We start from the raw sequence: 26,627 nt of genomic DNA, 5'->3' as shown, positions 1-26,627 counted from the left end.
TATAACTTTTATGCTCACATTCGAGAAAATTCGGTACCAATTCCCTTTGGAACCTTGGTTCAACGAAATTCGAACTTTGGAGGCACGAGTTTAAGTAGATATGAGACTTTTGGTTGCTTGGGTTGAGCAATCTTTCATGCTTGCGATCTATGATGACATATTATTCCCATGAAAGGTCGTACAGTAATTGTAAGGACATCGTATAATGGAATTTAAACAATCTGCAAATTGTCGAATTGTTTAACAGTACAGTAAATAGTTAGCTAAGATCGCACAGCACTGAATACAATTATTGATTGTAATACACGGAAAATAAAAAAAAGGTAAAATTTACCTTTTTGCGAGGTGATTTTTTTCCACCCCTCTTTCGAGGTAAATTTTACCTTTTTTTCATTCACCTAGCAAAAAGGTAAATCTTACCTTTTTTCAATTCACCTAGCAAAATGGTAAATTTTACCTTTTTCGCATTCACCTAGCAAAATAGTAAATAATATCGTTTTCCCATTCACTGATTTGAAAGGTAAATGCTAGTTGGTTTGGTTGGTTTCTTCAATAAAAATGAAAACAAAATCCATTGAAAAATTTATATTTATTTTATAAATAAATATGGACAATTCATTATATTATTTTTTAAATATATTACCTTGTTGAAAAATTATTGAGGTAAGTCCTTTTTTCGCCAGGCTCGTGGCAATTCGGCTTCTCGTTCTTCCATAATGGCGACTTATCCAGTCAGGTCCGGCTTTTCCGGAATGATATCTGGAGGATGACGTGGAATACACCTCGAAGCTGGGCCGATCTGAAACAAAAGCAAATTATTATGATGAGAACCAGCACAACTAAATAAAAGCTAAGAAAAAACTTACCATTCTGTTCCGATTTTTCCATATTGGCACGAAACAAAACTTCCCTTCTGAACGACAAAACAGCTTAACCTCAATAAACGGATTCGGCGAATAGTCACTTTTTTTCGAGAAGAATAGTACCGTTTTGTTTAGCTCAATCCAGGTCAACTTCACCTCGCTACGAGGTAAGTTTCACCTTATTTGGTTTTACCTTTTTTTCTAGGTGAATTATACTTTTTTATTCAGCTCAATTCAGGTGAACTTCACCTCGCTACGAGGTAAGATTTACCTTTTTTGGATTCACCTTTTTCCTCGGTGAATTGTACCTTTTTTCCATCCTCGATTCAGGTAAATTTTACCTCGCTGTGAGGTGAGTTTCACCTCGAAGAGGTAGAAGTTACCTTTTTGGCTTTCACGAGCGTTCACCTTTGCTAACTCGGTAAATTTTACCTTTTTATTATTTTCCGTGTAGAATCGTCTATGACAGGGGTGAGCAACCTGCGGCCCTCGAGGCATGTTTGTGCGGCCCGCGGAGCTAATCTCAAATTAAATTAAATTCCCGATTTTTTTTACGAAAGATTGTTAATTATCATGAAATAGCACCTACTTAACCAAAACATGATATATCAATAACTTGATTTGCACGTCGAAATTCCCAGTTTTTGCAGGTTTGGATAACAAGAAGGAAACTTCCATATCTTTTTTCAGAATTCTAAATTACTTGTAATTTTATTAAAAGTTGATCATTGAGTCAATAAGTATTTGTATTTATCTGTTTTGTCAAAAAAAAAGGACATACATTGAAACTTATTTTTTACCTATTTTTTTAAATTATCTCGAAAACTAGAGCTGACAAAAAAATAATTGAACACATATTTGGATTCAGCGCCCCTGAATAAGTCAAAATCAGTTCTGAGATTCTTTGCACTTAGGCAAAATGTGAATTTTGTTAACTTGTATTATGTGTGATACAATTTTGAGAAATTTCACAGACATATAATGCAAAACATTGATTAAAAGGAGTCATTTAACTTAAAAATTAGACATCCACATTACCGAATCATAAGAATTTTATGATTCAGCCTCAGAAAGCCTGTCCGAGAGGTGTCTGAATTAAATTTAAAATGAAAAAAAGAACATAAGCCGTAAATATCATGAATCGAACGAGCATGGTCGCTCGGCTAAAATCCCGTGTCGATGTGTGGTGATAAAGAAACAACAGAGAGATCATTAGTAGGCTTGTCGCCATGTTTACCGTGGTGCAATTGGCTAACGCGCCGCCTTTGTACTAAAACCCCGAATAGCAGGAACCATGGTATTACATTCATTTTTCAATGAATTCGAAGGTGATCATGTACTTCATGGTAAAAAGTACATCCTAGCTTTTAGTACAAAAATTTACACATCTCCAATTTTTCGTGTAGGGGTTTGACAGCCAGCGCGGCGATTTTGTTTTGCTTACAAAAATTTCGGTCGGTATCAACATTATTCGATGATTTTTTGGCAAAAATAACCGTCAAGTGTTTGCGTATGATTTGGGTTAAGTTGCTAAACAACCCCCTTTTTTCATGGTAAATTTGGTCTAAACCATGAATTTCACTGTCAAAAACGATGAATTTTACAATGCATTCATCGTTTCTTGTACCATGGTATTTATAGTGTCAACCATAGAATCCATGGTAATGTGAAAATGAAATTCATAGTTTTTTCACAATGTTTTTCCATTCGGGACGGAAAATGCGGGTTCAAGTCCCGTCGGTGAGCTGTTATATGTTTTATTCGAAAAATTCATGATATTTACGGCTTATAAGCTTTGATAGGTCATGTTTCTCTAGAACTTGCCATCATTTTTGAAAATGTGAATTCTTTTGTAATGGATCGATGGATGAAGCTATTTTAAAGAGAGATGTCGCCACCAGCGTGTAGAGCTGTCAAACCTCATGTTAAAGAAAACGACTAGCGTAGCATTTCATAAGGGCGAAACCAGCAGTTAGCTCCAATCGAGAAAAACGTGCTTGAGATTTCCGAACATATTTGCAAAATCTAACAAAAAATCAAACACCATTTGTTCACAAACTTAGGCTGAATATTCAATTATTGTTCGTTTATAATCAAAAATAGTGCCTTTTTTCAGAAAGTTTTTGTTATTTGCAAGTTTTGCCCTGTCTTGTTTTTTTTTCAGTTATATCTGGAAGATTTCCTCAACTCATCGGTCGTATTTTATCGGTTTTTTAAATGTACACTTTTTGTTCGTTCTCGAAAAACTAATAATATACCGTTTTATTGTGAGGTGATGTAGAGTAAAAAAAGATAGCTGATCTTTTGTGTTTATGTCATAAATTTATTGATTTGGAATGAAAGAATCTGAGTGCATGTAATCTAATTTACTACCCCTTTATGGCTATAATGACTAAACTTTTAATTTCAATATTTTTAAATTTGTTTACTCTATAAACATAATTCCAATACGACCAACCCAAAAATCTGTCTTGTTATTGTACCGCCACCTAATAGCAGCAATCATTTTGATTGAAAATGCGACAGATGGCATTGTTTTTTCCCTTTATCGGTTAAATAATTCAGAAGGTCTTTTTAATGTATCTATGTAAATTGATGAAATTTTCAGTGAAGCCACCTAATAAAGTAATGTGTACGTGTTAAAAATTTGGTCAAGTGTTCTTTGAGAAAGCATCAAATACTGAAGTTTATTGACAAAATATTTCTGGCAGAATCGAGAAAAATCCAGAAAAGTCCCAGTGGGAGATCCAAAAACAGCTGTAAATAAACTTTTCGACCAAAGTTCTCATGGTACATTGTTTAAGAAGTCCTAGAGGACTCAATAGTAAGCTAAAATTTGAATAAAAGTGAAGACAATTGAATCCAAGAAGTAAGAGGAATGTGAGAGTTTTTGTCAAGCTCAATCCAAAAAAAAAAAAAAATGAAAAGAGGAAGTGATGAAAAAAAATTATTTTTTTCTAACTGGTTTGTCTAGCTGACGTATAAATAGGCCTGACTTCATTTCAACAAAGTATAAAAGTCGCATACCGGTAAAATAAACAAAAACGGCGTTCAAATCGTGCGCAAAATTGTACTGTTTGTGGGGAGATATTTTGAAAAATGTCGTAATGAACAGCAAAACGAACTCTTTAGCGAGCACATGGCAGGTTTCCAACCAGAAACTATTCGTTAACAAGTATCGCCTGTATTTCCTGGAGATAAACAAGAAGGAAAAAATTGATGTCTAGTCCTAGAGGAGGCTAACGATCTGTGGAAACTGCAAATTACTCAGACTTTCATAACGATTGACACGATGAATGACAAAAAAAACCTTGAAGACTATCTTCAAATGCAACCGTTTTCGCTGTAAAGCACTTCAATAGCTCCCCACAAAACAAATTCTGTGTTTGAGTTGGATCTGTAATCGTGCCATTGCGCAAAAAACGGTGTTAGGGAGATAAAAAGTCAAATATGTTGTTTTTGTGCCGAAGGAGGACAATCGGCTTAATTTTTTATTACTTCGACCAAATTCAAAAAAATTAAGTTATTTTTAAGGTTAAGATTCAGGAAACAACAAACGTAATCAAAAGAAGTCTTGATTTGAAAAAAAAAACGAATTCACTCCTTATCTCGAATATGTGAATTTAAAAACAAACATACCGGGAATAAAACATTCATGCACGGTATGGACTGTTTCAATTTCAAGCATTTAGACCAAAAAATCCAACTGTGTTTTTTCACATTTATTACCCGTTAAAGAAACCTAATTTAAGTCATAAATTATCGCTGATAAACCAAATATATAAGACAACAACATTTTATTATATTTCAATTTTAAATATTTGATTCATTACTGTAAAACATTTCAATCTATTTAAATCCAAACTACAATTAGAAATTATGACACTTAATAAAATCAAAAAAGCGTTTATTGGGGTTTGATGATTATAAGTATCTTACAAATGGGGATTTGTATCTACAATCAGACAATTAAGGCCTGGTCAAGGTCTTAATATTTTATACAAATTTCAATATATTTAGTTATTTTGTGTGACTGAAAAACACATTATATTTTAAAGATTATTTATTTTTCTTAGTGAAAACTTTAAGAAATTTTCAATATGCTGTACTATCGTTTTTCAACGGAAACTATAGAAAAGCACATCATAAAGCGTTGGAATGTTATAATTTTTTTTATAAAATATTCAAAACTATTTAAGATAATAACTTCTGGTGTTATGAAACAATTTAAAATGAATCGATTTTGTTTTTTACGAAATAGCATTTCTTGATTTTATATAGTTTATTTTGTTTTATTTTGTTCAGATTCGTTTAATCCTGTTTGACATAGATTTAACATTTTGTTTGCCTTGTTTCTTTTTTTTTGTACTGTACATATATCATATTCAATATCTTAAAAGTTTGTATCGGCTTGTTCCATCTAGTTATGTTTGGTTTTATCATGATTTTTTTAATGTGATCTTGATCTCTCTTGCATTATTTTGATCTATCAAGTGATTTTTCGTTTTTTTTACTTTGTTTTATTTCTATTTATCTTGGTTTGTATTTTAATCTATTTGTACCATATTTTTACTAGTTATGCCTTATTTTGTCTTGTTATTAGTTATATTACCTTGTTTGGTCTCAATGTATTTTATTTTGTTTTGTTCAATATTGCTCTTTCTTGCGCATAGTGTTTTATTCTGTTGTACCTCATTTATTGCTATTTTAAATATTTTAGTCATATTTTATCTTTTTTCTTCCTTAATTTTCTAGTTTTATCTATTTTCATCATGTAGGGTAAGTGATCCTTAACTTGGCATGCTCCTAATCTTGGCATGCCAAAATGCATTTTGGTGATTTCCTTGTCAAACATACGTCTAAAATTGAAAAAAAAAAAAATAAACATAAAAGGAAATCGCATATGGCAACATTCTGCATAGCATTTGTCCACAATTGAATCCAAATGACTGCGTAATAATTTTTTTTCGCATGACAAACTGCAAATAAAATTATGATCTTCGGAAAAAATCTTAAATGAACCTACCTTGCTAGTGCATCTGCCTTCTTCGGATTGATTTTAAAATCATACTTCCTTACGGAAAAATCGTTAAAAATTACCGTTGGTTGCAGCAAAACATGGCAAAAAATATAAAATTATAACTTATTCCTAATAACGTACATTTTCTATCTAGAATTCAAGAAAATATAAACATATTTTTTGCCTAATCTTGGCATGCAATTCCACAAATAGAAGTATGCATGTACCTATGTGTGAAAACGACATCAGCAGGCAGTCGGCAGCCGGCGGCCGTTCGTCGGCCGACGGTGCACAGTGGTCTGGAAATTGAAAAGCCGGTCGAAAGTAAAATGAATGATTGAAATTAATTAAAAATATCATGAATGTATTTTTGACTATGATCAATTTATTGATCTCTCAAGCCGACTCAAGCGTGTTTGGCATCTTTGTTGGAATTATAATGCTACAATTTGAGCTGCTCTTTTATGGCAAATTTCGAGAACTTTTCTTCTCAATAAAATTTACCTCTCAGTAAATTAATTTACCAGATCCGAATCCGAATTGATATCTTGGATCTCAATGTTGAAGTTACTATATCCATACCCAAAAAATTCCACATGATGAAATGAGGTTTAACGTATTTTGATTTAATTTTATTTGTATTGAAAATGAACATTTGCTGCATATCTGTCGCTTTGAAAGGAATTCTTATAAGACTCAAATTATGACACTCTAAATATTATGTTTGTCTAAGGAAATAATTACACTGCAATGTTGAAATACTATGTTGAAACGAACATTAATTTTTATTGTTTGCAATTTCATGTGAAATCAAAAATAATATTTTGACCAAGTTTGTTTTTTATTATAGATCACTGTGCATCAGCAGGAGGTGATGACGTTTGTTCTCTGTAGGAAAGGAATATGCGAAAGAAGCGCTGCCGAGTTTGGGTGATGATTTTGCATGAGTGCGAGTGGGATGCAGCTTGAATTTCACCCAGCTTTTGAATTTATTGTTCGCTTCCATTGCCTATAGTTTCCAAACGAATGAGTGAGATGCAATCTATTTCTATCAGGCTGGCTAGAGTGAGCGAAAGTTTGTCTTGTTTTGCTATCCCGGTGTACGCAAACGATTGCTAGAAAATTCCTAAGGGCGACATATTAGATATGTATGATTCAAAGAATCGTTCGCTGACTTAAGTTTCAGCTTTAGCTTGCTTCTTGCCTCGATCATAATGGTTTTTAAAATGTCGGTCCTCCTTTTATGGGAGTGGAATAAAAAAAAATATGAACATTTACTATCTTATGTTAATCTGTTAACTTCAATGGAAACATATCTATCATGATTGCATGTTAAAGATTTAGCAAACGATTTGTTTGCTTGATTAATGAACACATTCATTTTAACCAATGCAATAGTTTGGAACTTATAATAGAAATTATAAACACAAACAAACTGAAATAAACAAGTTAAGCTTTTTTACGTAAGATTATAATTCTACATGCAAATATCAATTATAAAAATTGATTGACATTTCGCACTTCCGACTTTTTGAAAACAATACAGAACATTGATGTGCTTCCTTCCGGGATATTTTCAATGAATTCGTGGGGGCTGTTGTTGTATTAGTGAAGCAAGTTTTTCCTAGAGACGGCCAATTTAAGGAACTTATAAAGGGCCAAAATTAGGCGCGGGGGCTACAATAAGGAGCATTTCAATCAATAGTTTGATCAGGTTTATCTCAAATTATCAACCGCTTTCAAGCAAAGACATATTTTTACTGCATTTCAGGCTAGTAAGCAATCATATTTGTCGAAGGACTTTTGAAGGTACACATTACAGGAAGACTACAATCATGGGAAATCTAGTCAACCATACCTTAGGGGCCAAAATTGGGCACATTTACCCTATCTGTATAACATTGATCATTTTTTAAATTCATTTTTGAATATTTTGGAAGGGATTGCTGTTTTGTAACAAATAAAAGTTTAAAAAATACTTTCTGAGGTAAGAAGTATAAAGCATGATCATTGATAGCAGAATATTCAAATGACATTAGTGGCTAACATCAACATCATCAATAACAGTATTTTTTTGTTTGGACTCATTTGAATTTTTCAACCTTTTCTTTATAATACAAATATTTTCAAAAGATGCACAATGTTGCGCATACATTTAGGAGCAAAAATTATAAACATTTTTCATTATTTTTGGCCTCAAAAACAAATGAAATATTACCATCATGCAATTGCCTAGGTCCTTTGTTCTGTTTTTTTATTGAAACTTAACCATTTGATAGGATTGTTAGCCATTTGTTCTTTTCGAGCTTTCTCATAGAAAATGTCTGGTTTTTTAAATATCCAAAGATTATCATATAATGACCATCAAAATAACATTAAAATCATACCTATGAAAGAGAAAAAATTTAAACTTTCATATTAAATAACCTATTTTCTTCTAAATGCAATAATTTATCAGGAGATGTGTTTGTTTCTGAGTTTTCTAAAAAAAAAACAGATATTTCAAAACGTTAAAACTACATTTTAAGAAATATAGAAAAAATCTTCATCTACATACCAAGTTGAGCCTATTTGAAACTCAATTTGAAGGCTTTCAAACGTAGGAAGCAGTTTTCAGATATTTTAACTTCAGACTTAGTTAATGATGATTATTTGAAAGAATTTCATATTTATCAAAGTTACCCCGGTGATCAAAGTTCCCCCAGTTTACAGTACGTTTAAAATATATAAGTGAATTCGATTTAAAAAAATTTAATTGAGTAACTACTTATTCGAACTACTTTGATATGTTTGATAAAAAAAAAACGATTGGAATCTGAAAAGAATCTGGCATATTATTTGAATTGAAAATGTCTGGGTTTTGAATTCAGCTTGCGGGATTAAAAAATCACAAATCATTAAAAATTACCAGCAAATTTCGGGTATTATCCTTTTTCACAACTTCACAATTAATTGAATTGTTCATTAGTGTATATGTCCAATTTCTATTAATATATTGTTAATGTTAGAGTTGTTTTTATCAGAGATCAAAATCATCTATATATATAAAAAGTAATTTCCGTTTTTTTGTTCGTTTGTATGTTTGTCTTCAAAAGGCTCAGCTGCCTTAAGAGCTAGAGAGCTGAAATTTGGCATGGGTGCTCATAAGGACCAGGAATGATGAAAAATGTTTTTAGATTTTCGGATGACCCCTTTTGAAGGCGGTCGTCCATACAACAACGGTTTTATTCCCACGAACCAAAAGTCATGGCACCCATTTTTCGAACCGACTTTCGTTTCCGTTTTGTTGGCGGGATTATTTTCACCATCACCATGGGCAGGCTATTAGAAACGACCATCCAGAGCTCACATGTAGGTACTGGATAGCAAATCGAAGCTTGCTGAGCATTGAAAATTTGAAAGTGAAAATTTTGGCGGGTGCTTTTTGTACCTTCTACTGTTCAAAGCACATGCTACCGGTACGAGATATTTGGATACAATTATAAGCCTACATTTTGATTGAAAAATACAACTAGACTGTTGAGAATATATTGACCAGAATAGTAGTGGCTTTCAAAGTGCTCTTTACCACTGCTGGGGGGTTTTGAAGATCAACCATTTTTATATTTTTGGAATTCCTCATGGAGAAAGAAAATTTTTTTAGATTCAAAGTTTATAAGTTCAAAGCTGCGATTTTAATGCTTCAATTGGAATATTGATGGGGGATTAGAAAATTGATAAAATAATAAAATTTGAGGTTTTGAGTTTTATCCAATTCGATTTCACTGACCAATTCCTAACTTTTGAGTTGTCATTGATGACCAATGTGGTCGTGCCCATGAAAAAAAAAACTCAAAAAAAACCTTTTTCATAATAAAGAAATCGTGTTTTCGAAATGATTTGTTTTCGATAGCATTGGCACTTAGGGGTTATTTGGGACAAACAATTGAATTCACTTATCCAAATTAAAGTCAGGGATCGGCCTAAGGGGTCGTCCATCTTAACTATTCACTGTTTTTGCGATATTGTCGTTATTATACATCTATTTAAAGGAAATTGGTACACGAGAGTTTTGAGGGACGATCAATCGATTTTAGGTATTGAATTCAGCGTAAGGGGCCGGCAATAGGGTCGTCCATATTAACCTTACAATATTTTTGAAATATCGTCGTTATTATACATCGGATTGGGATGAAAATTTGCACACGGTAGTTTTCAGAGACGGACAATCGACTTCAGATATCAAAAATTGTATTAGAGGCCACCAAAAGGAGTTTAACTTTTTGGCAATAATTGCGTTGTTATGCGACGATCGACTCGAAACTTTTACACGGGGTTTTTTTTGGCACGGGCAATCATTTCCTGATTTCAAATGAAGTAGCAGACGACAGAAGAAGTATTCGTTCAATATTTTTGGAATTATAACTTAACGATTAATTCGGAAATGCATCAGGAAAATATTTGGCTATTGACTTTCATACAAACTGTTCATGACATATTCCAAGTCGAAAGCGAAACGGAGTTCGTATGGGATCAGCTAGTAGATCATAAATAAAAAGAAGAAATTTTCATCTGAACTTTTTTGGCCTTTTTAGCAAAAGCCTTTTCGAATCCTCGCTACCAAACCAGCTTTGGATTTTCCAGCACCAGCTTCCACATTCGTGGAACGTGTTGAGGAAGATTGTTCAGTGCGAGCAAGTTGAAAGATTATGCGTATGCAAATCAGACTTATATTTGACTCCAGTAGTGATAAATTGGTTGTTCCTGTGAAGTATTCACAGGCCTCTCAGGAAGGCCTAGCACAGTCTGTTGTTTGTTTTTATTTTTTGAGAAGAATGTTCCTGTTAAAAAATGAAAATGCACCGGGATTGATCGAAAAGTGTATTTTTTTGCTAGTAAGATTTGCGAGATCATGTAACCTTAAGAAAAAATTGAATAAAACACTTAAATTTTTTGAGTACAAGGTCTTTATGTTAACTTTACGTTTTTAAAACGTTCGAATAACAAACGACAATAAAACCTGATTTAACAAACTGCCAGAAAGTTCTCAACTTAAGATTCAGTCCACACAAAGCTCGTTGAACAGTTGTGCCCATTCTTCATTGCAAGCAAGCAAGTATGTAACCACTTTTGGAGACTTGATTAGTTTGATGAAAGAAGCTTTCCAATTTAGAGAAATGTCAGATTGCACTTGAGCCATGGGTCGCATGAAACATGCATCAAACGTTGGCTAGTTGCATCAATGGCATTGGCCTAGCCCTGGCACCAGTTCAGCAGTGGACGAACATCTCCTCTTTTCAGTTTGGGGCTGTGAATGGAAAAGTTTATTTCAGTTCGTTTGAAGAGCCAGACGTTCAATTTCCCAGCTGTGCAGTTCTTAGCTATAGTTTTTTTTTTGGGGTGCTGCCCTTACCCTTTTGGCTCGGCCTTGAATGACAAATGGGCCAACAACTCAAGTGAATGGGGACCATTTGAAACGAGTCTACCGGGGGGACAACTTTGCCAGATTCTTTTCTCAATGAAGCAGCATTCGAATTGCAAGCGATAGAAAATGTTGTGAATGGAATATTTTTTCTGAAATACTTTGAATTCAATAAAAACTATTTTTAAGTTAAAATTTCATTAAACTCAAAATATCCAAGTTATTTTTACATTGTAAACTCAATAACATATAATCTCTCATGACTTTTCGTTTGATTGATTGTCTAAATACATATAATTGATTCTGCTTTATGCATAGCATTCTCGTGATATACAAACGATATATTTTTTCGTCACCAAGTTTTCCATCCAATAAAGTTACTTTATTCGTCCAAATATTGAACATTTTGCTCGGTTCAGCGACTTCTACGTGGAGCTGCCCTTTTTTACATACCAACGTACATGCGATTTTCAACCAACCAGGGCAGGGGGAGAACGTCATACATCATAATTCAGAGCTCCACCAATTCCACTTGTACGGACGAACGAATGTATGTATGCCCTGTGGCCATGTCGGGGTGTTGTTTGAGCAAGCATAATTCACTTTTTCAACTTTGCCACCGAAACCCCTTCGGTTGACACGTTTCGGGCACTACTGACTGGCTGAGTTCCGTCCGGTGCAATTCCCCAGCTGGATATCACTATTCAGTCGGTCATGTGAAACTGAATTTTTTATTGTTAGTGTTTTTTTGTTCTTGAACTTTAAAAATTAATAAAGTGCTCAAAAGTGTAATTCTCATTTTTTTATAATTTTTCCAGTACGTTATGAAAAATAATACAAAAACATCATGAAAGAAAGTTATCATACTAGACCTGATTAAAATAAAACCAAAAAAATAAACCGAACTCACGCGAACTTGGAGATATAGTTAGTGGAAAACAGCTTTTTCAAAGTTTTTATTTTCAGTAAATCTCGTTTCAGCCTAAAAATTTTCAATTGCACAAATGTCCATTTATCAGAATTGGAAGAATTTCTAAAGAAGCAAATTATCGACAAATATCATTGTGAAATGCTATCTTTCGACATTAATACGTCTAGTTGTGGAATCGCCTTTCCGGAAACTTATTAAAAACTCCGACCACTTGTTTTAATCAAAAACCGAATTATATTGCAACAAAAACTCAACTATTTTATTTAAACCACGATGTTTAGGAAACTTTTAATTATGTCCGTATGGTTGGAACGGAAGAGAGTCTAACTTCTTTGCTCTCGGTTTATTTTTTGGTTTTACATTGACATTTAGAGTAATTCAAATCTAGATCAAAGCATAACTGAACATAATGTGAGCACTTCAATTTCAAAGGTATTAGAATAGTTCAAATTGTGGAAAAATATAAAGTTAAGAATTAACATAAGCCGGTCGCCTGAAATGTGCCATTTCACAGTTATTCACTTAATTTTAACGTTTTCTTCGATGTCTTCATTTTTCGCTGGATCGGGAATCACCTCGTTGTCAGAATTCCTCGTTCGGCAACGAACAAATCATGCTGATACTCCGCTTGAAGCTTCCAGTTGGTGTGAGCAGAGATTAATTGGAATTGGTTGGACGGTTTGTGGGAACGTCTGACCAATTCAAATCCGGCAGGGCTTGAAGCGATGATCCAGTCAAGAAACGACCTGGAGTTAACACTTCGTAGTCATTTGGATCCTCGGACATTTGGCAAAGCGGGCGGAAATTCGTACAACTTTCAATCTGCGTCAGGATGGTCACCAAATACTCATAAAACAGCGTCGTTGTTCCAACTTGACGGATAAGATGTCGTTTGGCAATCTTAACCGCAGCTTCCCACAATCCTCCGAAGTTGGGGGCGCGCAGCGGAATCATGTGCCACTGGATGCGTTCTGATGCGAGACTGGAGGCTATTTGTTTTGCTTCGATACTATTATGAAGCATGTCGTAGAGGGCATTGAGTTAATTTTTGGCTCCCGAGAAATTGGTGGCATTGTCGGAAAAGATGTGCAGAGGCACCCCTCGTCGAGAGACGAAGCGGCGAAGTGCGGAAAGGAAAGAAGCAGCAGTAAGGTCACCGACCAGTTCGATGCAGTTCACATGGTCGAAAAACACACTAATATGGCGATGTAGGCTTTGATTGGGCTGGCTCTGCGATTGGGATACTTTACAAAAACAGGCCCACAATAAGCTATGCCAGTGTGCAGAAATGGGCGACTTGGAGTAATTCGGGCAAGGGGCAATTGACCAGTGGGTTGGCTCAGGGGGTGTGGATTGGTTCGAGTACAGCGATAACAAGAGCGAATGATGCTTCTCACGGCTCTTTTCCCATTTACGGGCCAAAATTCGTCGCGGGCGGTGGCAAGGGTGAGGGAATTTCCTCCATGCAATAACCTCTCGTGATAATTTATCAGGAGCAATCTGGTGAAGAGGTGGAATCTAGGCAAGACTATTGGGTGTTTAGAGGAGTAGGGATCACTCAGGAGTTGCAGCCGGCCACCAACACGAATAATTCCATCGGAGTCGAGAAACGGGTTCAGAAGTTAAAGTTAAGAGCGCTTTCCCACGGAGTTCTTTCTCTTGAGCGCTTTTATTTCTTCTTCGTAACTTTCCCTTTGAACAATCTTTATCAAAACCGATTTTGAAAGCTCAATCTCCTCAACTGATAATTGAGACGATGGTAATAACATTTTCTCCCAAGTGTTTCTGGCAAAGCGCAAGCAATAGGCTATAGATCTCAACATTCGGTCTTACCTAGAGAAGCGAGTAATGATTGGGTTGGGTGATGGTGAAGGTTGGGCAACAAAAGCGGAAATCTTGAATTCCAATTCACTCTCCGGAACGTCTGGCTGGGTGATTATTTGTGGGGGTCAACTCTCCTTCTCTCGCTGTAGCCAGTCAGGACCATTACACCATAAGCTTCTGTTCAGTCGTTGGTTTACAGATGTCCCCCGAGACACTAGGTCGGCAGGATTGCAGTGCCCGGGAACATGATTCCAGTTTGATGGATTGGATTGTTTCTGGATATCGGTCACCCTATTGGCAACGAATGTTTTCCATTTATGTGAAGGGGATCAGATCCAATATAAGACCACGGTGGAGTCCAACCAAAAATAGGAATCGATTATATTGATTTTTGAAGCTGAGTGAACTTCGGAGTGCAGCTGAACAGCAATTTGTGCTGCGCAGAGCTCTAGTTGTTGCAAACTACGTTTTTGCAAGGGGGCAACTCTGGACTTAGCTGCAATAAGCAAAACTTTCACATGTCCCATCGGATTAACAGTTCTCGCATAAATGCATGCACCAAATGCAGATTCAGACGCATCCGCAAAGCAATGCAATTCAATTTCTCCCTCTTGAAAAGCATAACGATCGATTCGGAAATCAGCTAAATTAGGCAAATATTTCAGAAAATTAGTCCACCTTGATTGAATTTGTTCTGGTACTTCATCGTCCCAACCAATAGAAATTGTCCATAAATTTTGTAGCAGGATCTTTTTTTTATTTATTTACAAGTAGTTTCATTAAGACATTTAACTCATAAAGTTTTTTTGTGCCGAGTATTAATTTCACTTTTGTGTGATGTTAGTAAGAGAGGTAGCAGGATCTTGGCTCGTACTACAATGGGTGCAATAAGGCTAAGTGGGTCGTGCAAGCGAGCAATGCAGGAAAGAATACCCCTTTTCGTACCCCTTTAGTCCTTGATGTATATTCGGGATGAATTCGAAACGAAACTGGTCTGTGGATGGAACCCAAGACATTCCTAATGTCGTTATCGACTCCTCAGGGTCGAAGGTGTGTGGAATTTGTGATGCCAAATTTTCTAATTCAACTCCCACCAGATGAGCTGCTTCATTTGAACACCATTTACGTAGAAGGAATCCCCCTTTCAAAGCTAGTGTGGCAGCAAAGTGCGGTGCCGTTTTTGGCAAAGATGACACGAAAAGTTTGAAGTGCAATTTCGAACAAAGTGATCGCTCCTAAAGCAGTTACTGCATATTTTTGATCTATTGACGAGGTTCAATTTTTCATTCTGATACATCCTCTCGAAAACCGGACATTTAATTAATGGGTGGGAATGGTTGCATGCCAGGCATCCTGGACGAAAACCATCAGGAGCCGAAAAAGTGTTAACCCGAGAGGTGGATGGGATTTGGGAGTGTTTTGTAGTTTTTTCTTGTGGAATGGTTTTGATAGCTTTACCGACGTCTGTTCTGAAGATATTGCCAACAATTCTAAGGTGCGTATTTTTCTTGTAAGAAAATCAACTAAATTTTCAAAAGTGGGTTCCTTTCCCTCCGAAATTACTTCCTCCCAGTCCTTCTGTGTTTGATCATCAACTCTATAAAGAAGAAGTTGGACAAGAAGACTACTTCAATGCATAGTAGGTTCTTCTAACTGCTGTAAGATTTTTACGTGACGTTGAAAATCTTCGATCACCGCTTGTAGTGTTGAGGTTGATTTGCAGATGACCTTCGGAAAAGATGTTATAGCCTGCAGGTGATTTTTATTTAGGAGATATTTGTTGGAATACCTTGACAGCAGTGATTCCCAAGCCACCCCCTTAATTGGCAGAAGCTATTGTAAGCGATTCTACCAAAGCCAATGCGTCGCCTTTTAGTGCTGAGCGTAAATATTGAAATTTTTGGATGCTCGGAATTTCAGTAGAGGAATGTATGAGGGAGTTAAAGGAATCGTGGAACGTGAGCCGGTCGTTTAGATCACCATCGAAAGTTGGGAGAGAGATTGTGGGAAGTTTTACCGAAGGAATATTAACCGCCATTTGTGATGTGTGTTGCGATGGGGAATTAGAGGTTGTTGGAGGAACTTTCGAGACCAATCCACCCTTTGTTCGGAAATATTGCTCTTCTATTTTAGCAGTGAATTAGCCGCAATAGTCCGCTTGTATTTCTTCGAAGCTCTCCATTTTCAGGACCAAAGTGTGAATCCGTATGGGTAGCTCGATTACGTCACGTTCCGGTTCGAAGTTGTGCAGGAAATCCTCAATTCGTTGAATCGATGCGATGATATTGCGCCTTTTCAGCTCCGTTTTAGCTAGCCTCTTCTCCACAGTTGTCGCCATGTCGACTCGTGATGAACAAACACTAAAATGGTATGGGAAACCAGGATGCACCTTTTGCTAACGGTGTAAATTATTGGACAGACACTCACCTGTGTCTGACCAAAAACAGGCCTTGTATTTTTATAATAATCCGGAGCCAGGAACCAGGAATGTGATAAATATCATGGAAAATTGTTGAGTTTGAGAAAGAGGTTAGGATTATTGGAAAACCCGCCAAAATTGTTGTCCGTCCACAGCCTGATGGAAAGCCAATTTTTTCATACCCCGGGGTACCGTAGAAAGCAGGAAATTTATCCAAATCGGGATAACCATTTGGTATTGGAGACACGTGGTAGTCCTAGATTGATCCTATATCGACCTTCTCCGATGTCTGTTTTTTTGGGAAAGTAATTAAGGAAACACAGGAAGCACTGCAAAAATGTCGGGAATTTGTTGGAATGGTACTCACATGTACCCGTAATAAAACAGGCCTTGAAAATTATAAAAAAAAACCTGGGGAATTGTTCCGATGGTCCAAGTGTGGTTATGGATCCTGAGTTTTGTCGTCGGTTTTTGGGGACCAATCCTGGCCATGGCACCAAATTATGATACGTTTAGTTGTGGAAGTTGTGCCTTTCCGGAAACTCCGACCACTTGTTTTAATCAAAAACCGAATTGTATTGTAACAAAAACTCAACTATTTTATTTAAACCACGATGTTTAGGAAACTTTTAATTATGTCCGTATGGTTGGAACGGAAGAGAGTCTAACTTCTTTGCTCTCTGTTTCTTTTTGGTTTAACATTGACATTCAGAGTAATTCAAATCTAGATCAAAGCATAACTGAACATAATGTGAGCACTTCAATTTCAAAGGTATTAGAACAGTTCAAATTGTGGAAAAATATAAAACTAAGAATTTACAGACATCTCTCAAGCTTATGATATTGTTAATAGAACTACTGTAGTTAAAACCCAAACAGAAACCAAATTTTATTTCGAATTTTTTAAAAATATTTTAAATTTCTTATTAAATCGTTCATTCAAAGTGCAGATAGGGTCATACTCTTTGTCAACTTAAAGAACTGCCCGAGGAATTCCTTATGGATCCGTTAAAACCGTAGCCTTTTTCTTAATTGCTATCAATCCATTGTTTAAAGATTTTCCATTCCTGAAAACATTCAAATCGTCGTTTATGCGGACGATACATTAATAATAGCAAACGGGAAACAAAAGATGAGTTTGAGGAAAAAAATCAAAATGCTGCAGAAAGACCTCAAAAGTGGCTTTCGTCTGTTGGATTCAATGTTTCTATTTCTCAATTTAAGCTTTAACACAACTGTTCAAATCGTCGTCATCGAGGACAATTATCAAACGTAATTTCAAGTTATCTTCCTGTTCCCATTGTAAAAAAAATATGAAAACGGGAGCTATACATACTCCATAGTGAAATGACTTTTATTAACCACGCAAACATTAGAAGAAATTCTGCATCAAATATGATTAATCCTCTGAAGATGATAAGTTGAAAAGTAAGAGGAAGAGAGATTCTTTTCAGATTCGTTAACAGTGTTGTCGTCTCTGATTACTTTACGGAATGTCAGAGAGATCTGCCGTGAGCGCCAGATGTTTCGGAGACTAGCAAATGCAAATCGAGCTTTTCTGATACAGGTTTCGATAGCTTTCCGGGTACCACCATCAGGCGATATCTGGCTACCAAGATACTGGAAGTAGTCCACTTTCTCAGCCTGTTGCCCAGCAACCACGAAATTGGATCGTGTTGATTTCCATAGACTTGGTCTTTCCGACATTGATTTTGAGACCTGCTGCCTTGTAGCTTTCGGTGAGTTCGTCGAGTTTGCTCTGCATGTCTTGTTGTCTTTGAGCGAGCAAAACAATATCGTCTGCCAAGGTCAAGGTCGTTAAGCTGCTCCATTGTTGAAGGATTCTACGGCAATCCTCGGTTTGGTATCAGTCAATCGATCCAGTCAGAATCTCACCTATTACAATGAGAAAGAGTAGCAGTGATAAGATTCATCCTTGTCTCATTCCAGTAGTTACCGGGATCAAATCAGACAAGACACCATCGTGCAGGACCTTACACGAAAATGCCTCGTTTTGTGCTTCGAAGAGATGGATTAGTTTCTCTGGAACTCCTCGTCGCCTAAGAGCCGCCAAGATGTTTTCGTGGTTTAGTTTGTCAAAATCAACGAACACCAGCAGAAGAGAGTCCTGGAATTCGTTTATTTATTCCACTAGGATTAGAAGCGTTGTGATGTGGTCCACACATGATCATCCGGAGTGTAGCGTCGATTTTCTCCTGGATCCTGTACAGGATTACTTTGCAGAGTACTTTGAGAGTTGTACAGATCAAAGTTATGCCACGCCAGTTACCGCACTCGGTCAGGTCTCCTTTTTTTGGGACCTTTACGGGGATACCCTGCATCCAGTCGGCCGGAAATGTTGCTGTATCCCAAATGTCAGCGAAAAGGCGATGCAACATTCGTGCCAACAAGACAGAGTCGGCTTTAAGCATCTCAGCAAGAATACAATCGATTCCAGGCGCTTTGTTGGACTTCATGTCTTTTAATGCCGCTTCTTTGTTGGCGCATCGAGCTGCGGGTTCTGTTGGCCATCGCTTTTCGTGACTCGGAAGAGGTCTTCAAAATGCTCGGTCCAACGCTTGGGTTGATCTGTTCGATCTGTCAACAGCTGACCTGCTCAGTCTTTCAGCGGCATTCTTGCATTAGTCCTTGCACCACTATGGCGGCGAGAAATGTCATGAAGTAATCGAATATCTCTAATGGCGGCGGCTCTTTCTCCCTCTTCGGCTAGGGAGTTTGTCCAGGCTCTCTTGTCTCGTCTACAAGTTCGTTTAACTGCCTTTTCCAGCTCCGCATATCGTAAGCGGGCAGATTCTTTGGCTGACCCGTTACATGCCTGCTCTATTCCGACTTTCGCCTTTCTACGATCATCGATCATCGTCCAGGTTTTATCCGACATCCATTCACTTCTTCTTCCACAGACTTTTCCAAGAGTATCATGGCTCGTCGTGATAAAGGCATTCTTGATTCCAAACCACTGTTCTTCGACTGTTCCGTCTGTTCGCAATTCAAGCTGTTCAACGTATGCCCTTTTAACCTCTGGATTTTCCTACCGGTGGGCGTCGTATCGACATCCGACTTTCTTCTCTCGCCGCTGGTAACGCGCGACTCTCAGTCGTATACCACCAAGGACGAGGTGATGGTCCGATGGTAGGTTTACGCTTCGCTTTTTGTGGACATCAAGAAGGCTCTTTCTCCATTTTCGGCTGATGCAGATGTGATCAATTTGATTTTCTGCTCGGCCATCTCGGGATATATAGATGATTTTATGTGCTGGTAGATGGGGGAAGCGCGATCCACCGATCACTATGTTGTTGTTGTCACCGAATTCTACAAACAGCTCTCCGTTTTCGCTCATCTGTTCTAGACCATGGCGCCCCATGATGCGCTCAAAGTCCTGATCATCGGAGCCAATCTTTGCGTTGAAGCCGCCTAAGTGGATTTGGATGTCACCCTTCGAAATTTTCTCAACCACGCTGTTCAATTAACTGTAAAACACTGGACCATTGTAAGGTTTCTAACCCGTGTTCTAAATCTGGCTACGATTATTCTTTCGTTTATCGATTCCCATCAAATGAAAGCCGCGTGGACCTGCGGGCTTAATAAATAATCAACTCCTCGTTTCCGAGTAGCGTGTTCTCCTCGCATGCCAGAATAAACCAGTACTTGCCCGAATTGTGTCTTGTATTCTCCAGCGTTAAGCCAACGGACTTCACTCAGTCCCAAAATTTCAAGATTGAGGCGGCTAGCTCCTCCAGCAAGTTGAACCAGCTTGCCTTATTGAGAAAGGGTTAAAACGTTCCAAGTTCCAATTCGTGTCCGTGATTTCATGCTAAAAGCCGTTGCCAAAGTTCCAGGTCGGTCATTTCTAACGGATTCCGTAACAATTTAATGAATCGGAAGCATTAGGTTGTTAGCCTAAGGTCCCTATCCCGCGATGGAGCTGCCATCTTGGACTAAGCTGGCGATAACCGCATTTCATATATTCAACTAAATACTCATTGCGAAAAAGATGCTGTTTGAGCTGTCCCTTACCTGTAGAATAGACGCTCGATGTTTTTATTTTTTTCCAAAAAAATATTTTAAATAGTTGGAATTCATGTGTTCATCAAGAAATTTTTTTTCAAAAAATAAAATTTTCAATTTTTCCATACATATATTGTTGCTTATTTGTTACTTTATGAAACGAAAGGTTAATGATGTCTAGAAGCATAGGAGATGTAGGTAAATCGAAGATCGCACTGTTTTCCTAAAATGACTTCTGTATGTATGTATGTATGTATTGAATCCACCTTGGGTTTACGGCAGCGCCGCGGTTGTGGCAAAAAAAATAACCCACACGACCATCTTAGCTACCAAGCAACACAATCATAACCACTCAATGAGACTTCTATGGGAATGGAATCGTAAGCAGAGACACTTACGGTATCCAGGGTTAAAAGGGGAAAAGTCTCGAGAAACTATAACCATGTTGTTGACTAACCAAGATAGCATGCAAACTATAATCCCGCCGCCAAGGCTTCCGAAAAAAGAGTGCGTCCTTATTTTACAAAAAGTAATCAAATACTTTATTTTTCTCAACTATGCCAAATTCCCTTGACATAAATTGAGGAACGTCCAGTATTCAATACGGTACTAGCATACACGGTAACCCGCTCTTTTTGTAAAACGAGGATACCCAGATGCCCCTACCCTAGATATTAATAAAATACAATAGATATATAATACAATAAAATATAATATGAATATAATGTGCATAGTTTTACATTTATGAATCACGTTGAATTAAAATAATATAATTTAGTACGATGAAAAAAAAATTATATATGTAGATGGCCGGCTTTCGACCGAACCGAACTGACCGCCATGAGAAAATTTAGAAACGACTGAAATTGAATCTCTTTTCATTTTTATTGTAGATCGAAAGGAAGAATATTATTGATTTCAATAAATTCCATCCCGTTTCAAATAAGAAATAACTAAACATTAAATTCTATGGATTATAAACTATCTACTCTGATGGATAAACATCAAAGATTTTGTCTTTAGATGAAAATATAAGCTCAAAAGTTAAAAAAGATGCTAATGGCGTTCAGTTCGGTCTGATCGAATTCATAACATTATTTTATGAAAATATCCAGTGGGTGCTAAATATCAGTTGAATGAACATGTTTATGAATTTATGTGAATAATGGTTACTGTTATACCTTGGTTAAACTAGTATTATTTATTTATATGGTAGAATATTTATAAAAACGATAATCTATTTGAATTTATTTTAATATCTAAGAAATCTTAATAATGAACATGAACATAGAACGATCGTTAATGGATTTAACAATGAAATAAAAAATGTGCAGACAATCGAAGTTATAAAAGTAAAAATATAATTAAACAAGTGTACCATTGAACAAACATCATCTGAAAAAAGTCTTAAATGCCCGTTGAATGAATGTGGACTGAAACTAAAAACAATTGTATAAATTGCTGTAAGCATTATTGTGTACATTAAAGAAATTAATTGTTCAAAAGTAAAACTGCTAAAATTAAGAAAAAGTTTTCAAAATAAATTAGCGGTAATATTTAAAAATAGTACTTATTAATTTAAGGTTTGCGTTAAACCAGGCTGAAAAATTGGAGGGATTATGATTTATTATAAACTTTATTATAAATCATTATAAATTATTATAAATCATTTATTAATAACTTATAAGTGCTCCAAATCCCGAAATATAATATAATACAGCAGTAAGTAATATAAGATAATCAAATATAATAAAAACAGAATCCAAAGAAAATAAGTGTTTTCATCTGTTAATATTTCGATAAATTATTTTTGTCATAATGAATCTAATAATCAAATGAATGTAATTTATTGTCTTGGTGAACTCCAAACGCCTGTGCTAAGTACAAGGAACCAGTGAAAGCGTTATTACCTAAAAAAATGATTTTTTATTTAAATATGTCCCTTTGGCAATGAGAACCTGAAAACTTGAGTAAAAACAATTAAACAATAATAAAACAATAATTAAAACAATAAACTTGTATAAAAAAAAATTTCAATACAAATATTTATTCAAGATTATCAAAATACTCAGTCAGATTACTTTCCGTGTTTCCGGATTGAAATAAATACCTGCAATGTTATAAATGAAAAACACGATCCAATAGTAAAAAAAAAAATCCTTCAGGCAGTAAATATCTAAAAATAAATATCCGGAATCAACATTGCAGAAAATTATCTGAAAAAGACAGTAAATTATTTTGACAGCTACATGTCGCAGCTGTCTGTATGTCCATGCTAGAAAAAAAAAGGTGAATAAAAAGTATTTATAATCTGATACGCTTGCGAGGTCCAATATTAAAATATTATAGTTAAAGAATAACCTGTGAAAATTCAAATTACGAAACATATAATTTCGGTACACAAATAATTTAACACAACTGAGGATGCTGAAAAAATAAAATAAAAAAATAAAATAGAAAATAAAAAAAAAATATCTCAAAGGGTTCAAGTTTAATTATTAGAAAAAATAATGATTGCTTTGGTGCTGATTTGAAATCGCTTGGTCTTCCATTTGGCATCATTTCGAATTATAATTCGTCTACCTCAACTCTGGCCTTATGACTCATCGGTTTGGACATCAAATCTATAAACGTCAATTTTAAAATGATGCTGGAAAAAGTACAAAAACTAACAATGGAAGTTAACTATGATACAATGTTTTTGTTTGTCGGCCTAATAAGAATGTTACACACTGTTGCTGAGGATAGATATAAAAATTATGACATAAATATTAAATAATAAAAAACTATGATTCAACCTGCATATTTAATAAAGCATAAAGTGGAAGTATTTAGGAGAAATTAAAAGAATAAATAAGAATATACTCATCTGTATTTTGATGCAGCTTCTACCAGTACTCTAGCAACCCTGCTTCTTTCAAATATCATCCCGGCTTACTTACTGGGAAATCAAAGCAGGCTGCGCCAACAAATATGCGATGGCCATAATAAACAAAAAGACATGTTCGGTCTTGTTTTACACCTGTTTTCATATTGAATACGGCTGAACGCAACCGTATTTGCGTAATTCATTTTCGCATTTCCAAGCCATTCTCTTCACGCCTATAATTTCTCTCAAAGGAGAAATAACCGCTGCTCCTCGGCCCTCAGCACAATTTCACCATTCTCAAACTAGCAAAAATTATTCACCACAATATCGGCACTTCCCCTCTTCCTCTCTTAACTACCAACAACAAACGTTTTCCTAAAATGACTTCTGATCTAAAACCTCTTCTTTACTTCCACAACCCTTCTTGAGATACTTGAATATAGATACGCAGATGTATAAACGGTTCCTATAACTGGTCATACTGGCTTATCATTGTTTCAGAGTTTTCAAAACAAGGTTTTGAAGAAATCAAGAATAACATGTTTATGGTTGATCCTAAAAAGTAACAATCGTTCTTTCATCCCTTATGGACTACTAGAACCTGGCCGGCGTCTTTATTGATATTTATTAAGAGAGCAAGAGTTTTGTGCATTGAGAATGAATTGCTAAACCCAAGCTGCATTATTTAAGCCCTTGCAGAGAATTGTTGGCCTCGTTCAATCACGGAGTAGCAACCAATGGCGATGTGGATCTCATTCTACTTAGCCACGCGAGCAATCATGGAGCACGAAATGTACTTAATATGTATTTTTTTTCTTCAAATAGTCGAAGAATTTTAATGTTTGCAAACCCATATTGTAAGTGAAGCATTTCTGGTCCAATGATTTAAGGTAAATATGAATAGTCAAACATGTTAAGCTTACAAACTAAGCTAAGCGAAGCATCAAAATTTTCGTTTATGAAAATCCGCGAAAACTTTAATAAATTGTTAGGTAAAAATTTTGAAATGATCATAGAAACTTGAATTAATGTTTTTATTGATTTATTCTTACATGAGCTTTTCATTGCCATTTTACTTAGCCCTAACGCTAGTAAATATTTTAGAAAACATTTACCGGTTTGCAGCTCATCGTAAGTGAAGCGATAAATCTTTCGTTTCTCATGTTGTAAACGAAATTCCCTTAGTAATGCTCTCTTGGTAGCAAATCGAGGGCAGAAAAAAATAAAAAGTACAAGGAGCAAAAAACAATCCTCTGTAATGATTGTCTCTTTTACCGTTTTTGAACTGGAGTTAAGTTAAGTAAATCCATAACAGCTAAAAAAAAAAACGAAAAGACCAACACGTTAGTTTGGCAAGAGTAAACTTGAAAAGCAAACACGTTCCCCCATCCGCCATTCTCCCAGTATCCGTGAGGCGGCAAATTTGTGCTGCTGCCAAGCTGTAAATTTCTCTTCGGGTACACCGTGGCCTGGCTTGGCCAGGTTTCGTCGTCCTGGGGAATCCCGCCTTCAGGTCTGTTCATTTTCTGTGATGGTGTCGAGAGGAAGAAAAAAAAAAGTAAAAAGTGAAAAACAGTGGAAGATGCCTGTCCGTTTCGTCTCCCAGGGAGCTTTTATTTTGTTTGGGCACAAAGCAGCAGCAGCGCCGTGCTACGTTTTTAAGTTTTATTTCCCATCCTAAATCCCGGACCCGGATCCGGATCCATTCTATTCCGTTCCGTTCCGTTCCGAGTGGGTCCGGTCGGTGTGTTGTGCATGCAACAAGAGACGAACCTTTTTCCGCTTGTGACCTTTGATTTTGGCTGAGTTCTGTATAGAACAGAGGTCGGCAACCAGCGCCTCTTCAGCTTCTGTGTTTGACCTATTCAACGAGATTTTTGGGTATTTGGGGTAACTGCATCTAGCCAAACGGACTCTTTTTTTGTTTCGATAATAGTCGTTCTACCATCAAAAAAAAAATTGTATTTTGCTTTCGATCGTGAAAGTATGCATATTAAATTCAAAAAAATTAAAAAAATCACCAAATATAGTTTGCAACATGAAAAATCGTTTGGCACCATTAACTCAAAATCGACCATTTTGTCACTTATACCCCTTTGGCTCTGAGGACCTCATATGATCATTTATCTGAAAACAAAACCGCGAAGAATTATGATTTTTTTTAAAGTACAGAAATATGGACCAAGATTGCCGAAATCACAGAAAAATTAGAAAACAGAATTTTGAAAATTTAACAGATTTCACAGAATTTTTACATTTTTAATGGATTTCCGAAATAATATTTTTTCCGGGCATCAAATTTTGATTTCTTACTTTTAATTAGAAAAGTATGATAAGATTGGTAATGGTAATTGATTTTGCCCAACTAAATTGTAAAAAAGACCCAATTCATCATGAATTTTCTATGAAATTCAAGGAAATAGCATCACAGAAAATCACAGGTAAAATCACAGATAGTCAGAATTATTTTTCTCAAAAACACAGAATTTTTTTTCGGCAATCTTGATATGGACACGGACATTTTCAAGAAATTTCAATAAAGGTTCAAGCAAGAAGGATCTTTAGTTATTTTTTCAAGCATTAGGCATATTGCCGACCCCTGGTGAAGAAGGAACCATGAATGCCGCTCGAGGGCTCTGGGCTGACTGAACTGGGTGAATTTACGCTGGGTAAGTGTTTTATTTGGGGATTTCCGACTAGAGTTATGGGTGGAAAGATGGTTTTCTTTTGGGTCAATGGCGTCAAGGTTTCGGTGGAACCTAAATAAATATTATCCTGGTTTGTATTTTTATATCTGTGGTTCCGAGGGTGTGGTGTATTTCAATTTTAGAAATTCCTCCTTTATCGAGAGCTATTTGCTAGTCGGTGAACTGGTCAGGCAGCCTGCAGTTTTGTGCTTGGTATTTATTTTAGACTAGCTGACCCGTTGTGCTTTGCTACACCTTCCGGAAATAAATGTAATTTGTAAAAACTTATTAAAATTTAGATTTTAGAGAGCATTTTTTTAAATCAAACCTCATCATACTTCAGAACCAACAACTTTGAAATGACAGCTGCAGTTGTAGTTCTGAATTGCAATTCAAAGATGGTATATATTATTTACTGAAACTTGATCTCTAAACTCGTTTTTCAAGATTTAAAATTTGTACTCTGTACCCAAAAAAAACCTTTTTAAATATGGTCCCTTCTTTGAAAAGCTCTTTATCTTAAATTTCCATGGGAGCTCTCCCATCTTTTCCAATTTTGTCCCCCACTGCTTGAAGATGGTAGGCAA

The 26,627-nt window shown here is 36.0% G+C and overlaps 1 protein-coding gene across 1 annotated transcript; it reads right to left on the bottom strand.

The window, feature by feature from the left end:
- Positions 1-12,872: 12,872 nt before the first annotated feature.
- On the bottom strand, positions 12,873-13,238 carry LOC129742039 (uncharacterized). The gene has a single exon (XM_055733884.1). The coding sequence runs from the start codon at positions 13,236-13,238 to the stop codon at positions 12,873-12,875; it is 366 nt and encodes a 121-aa protein (XP_055589859.1).
- Between the last annotated feature and the right edge of the window lie 13,389 nt (positions 13,239-26,627).

The sequence above is a fragment of the Uranotaenia lowii genome, chromosome 2, assembly GCF_029784155.1.
Source record: "Uranotaenia lowii strain MFRU-FL chromosome 2, ASM2978415v1, whole genome shotgun sequence".
Taxonomy (NCBI): Eukaryota; Metazoa; Arthropoda; class Insecta; order Diptera; family Culicidae; genus Uranotaenia; species Uranotaenia lowii.
This window is presented reverse-complemented; position numbering and strand designations above follow the sequence as displayed.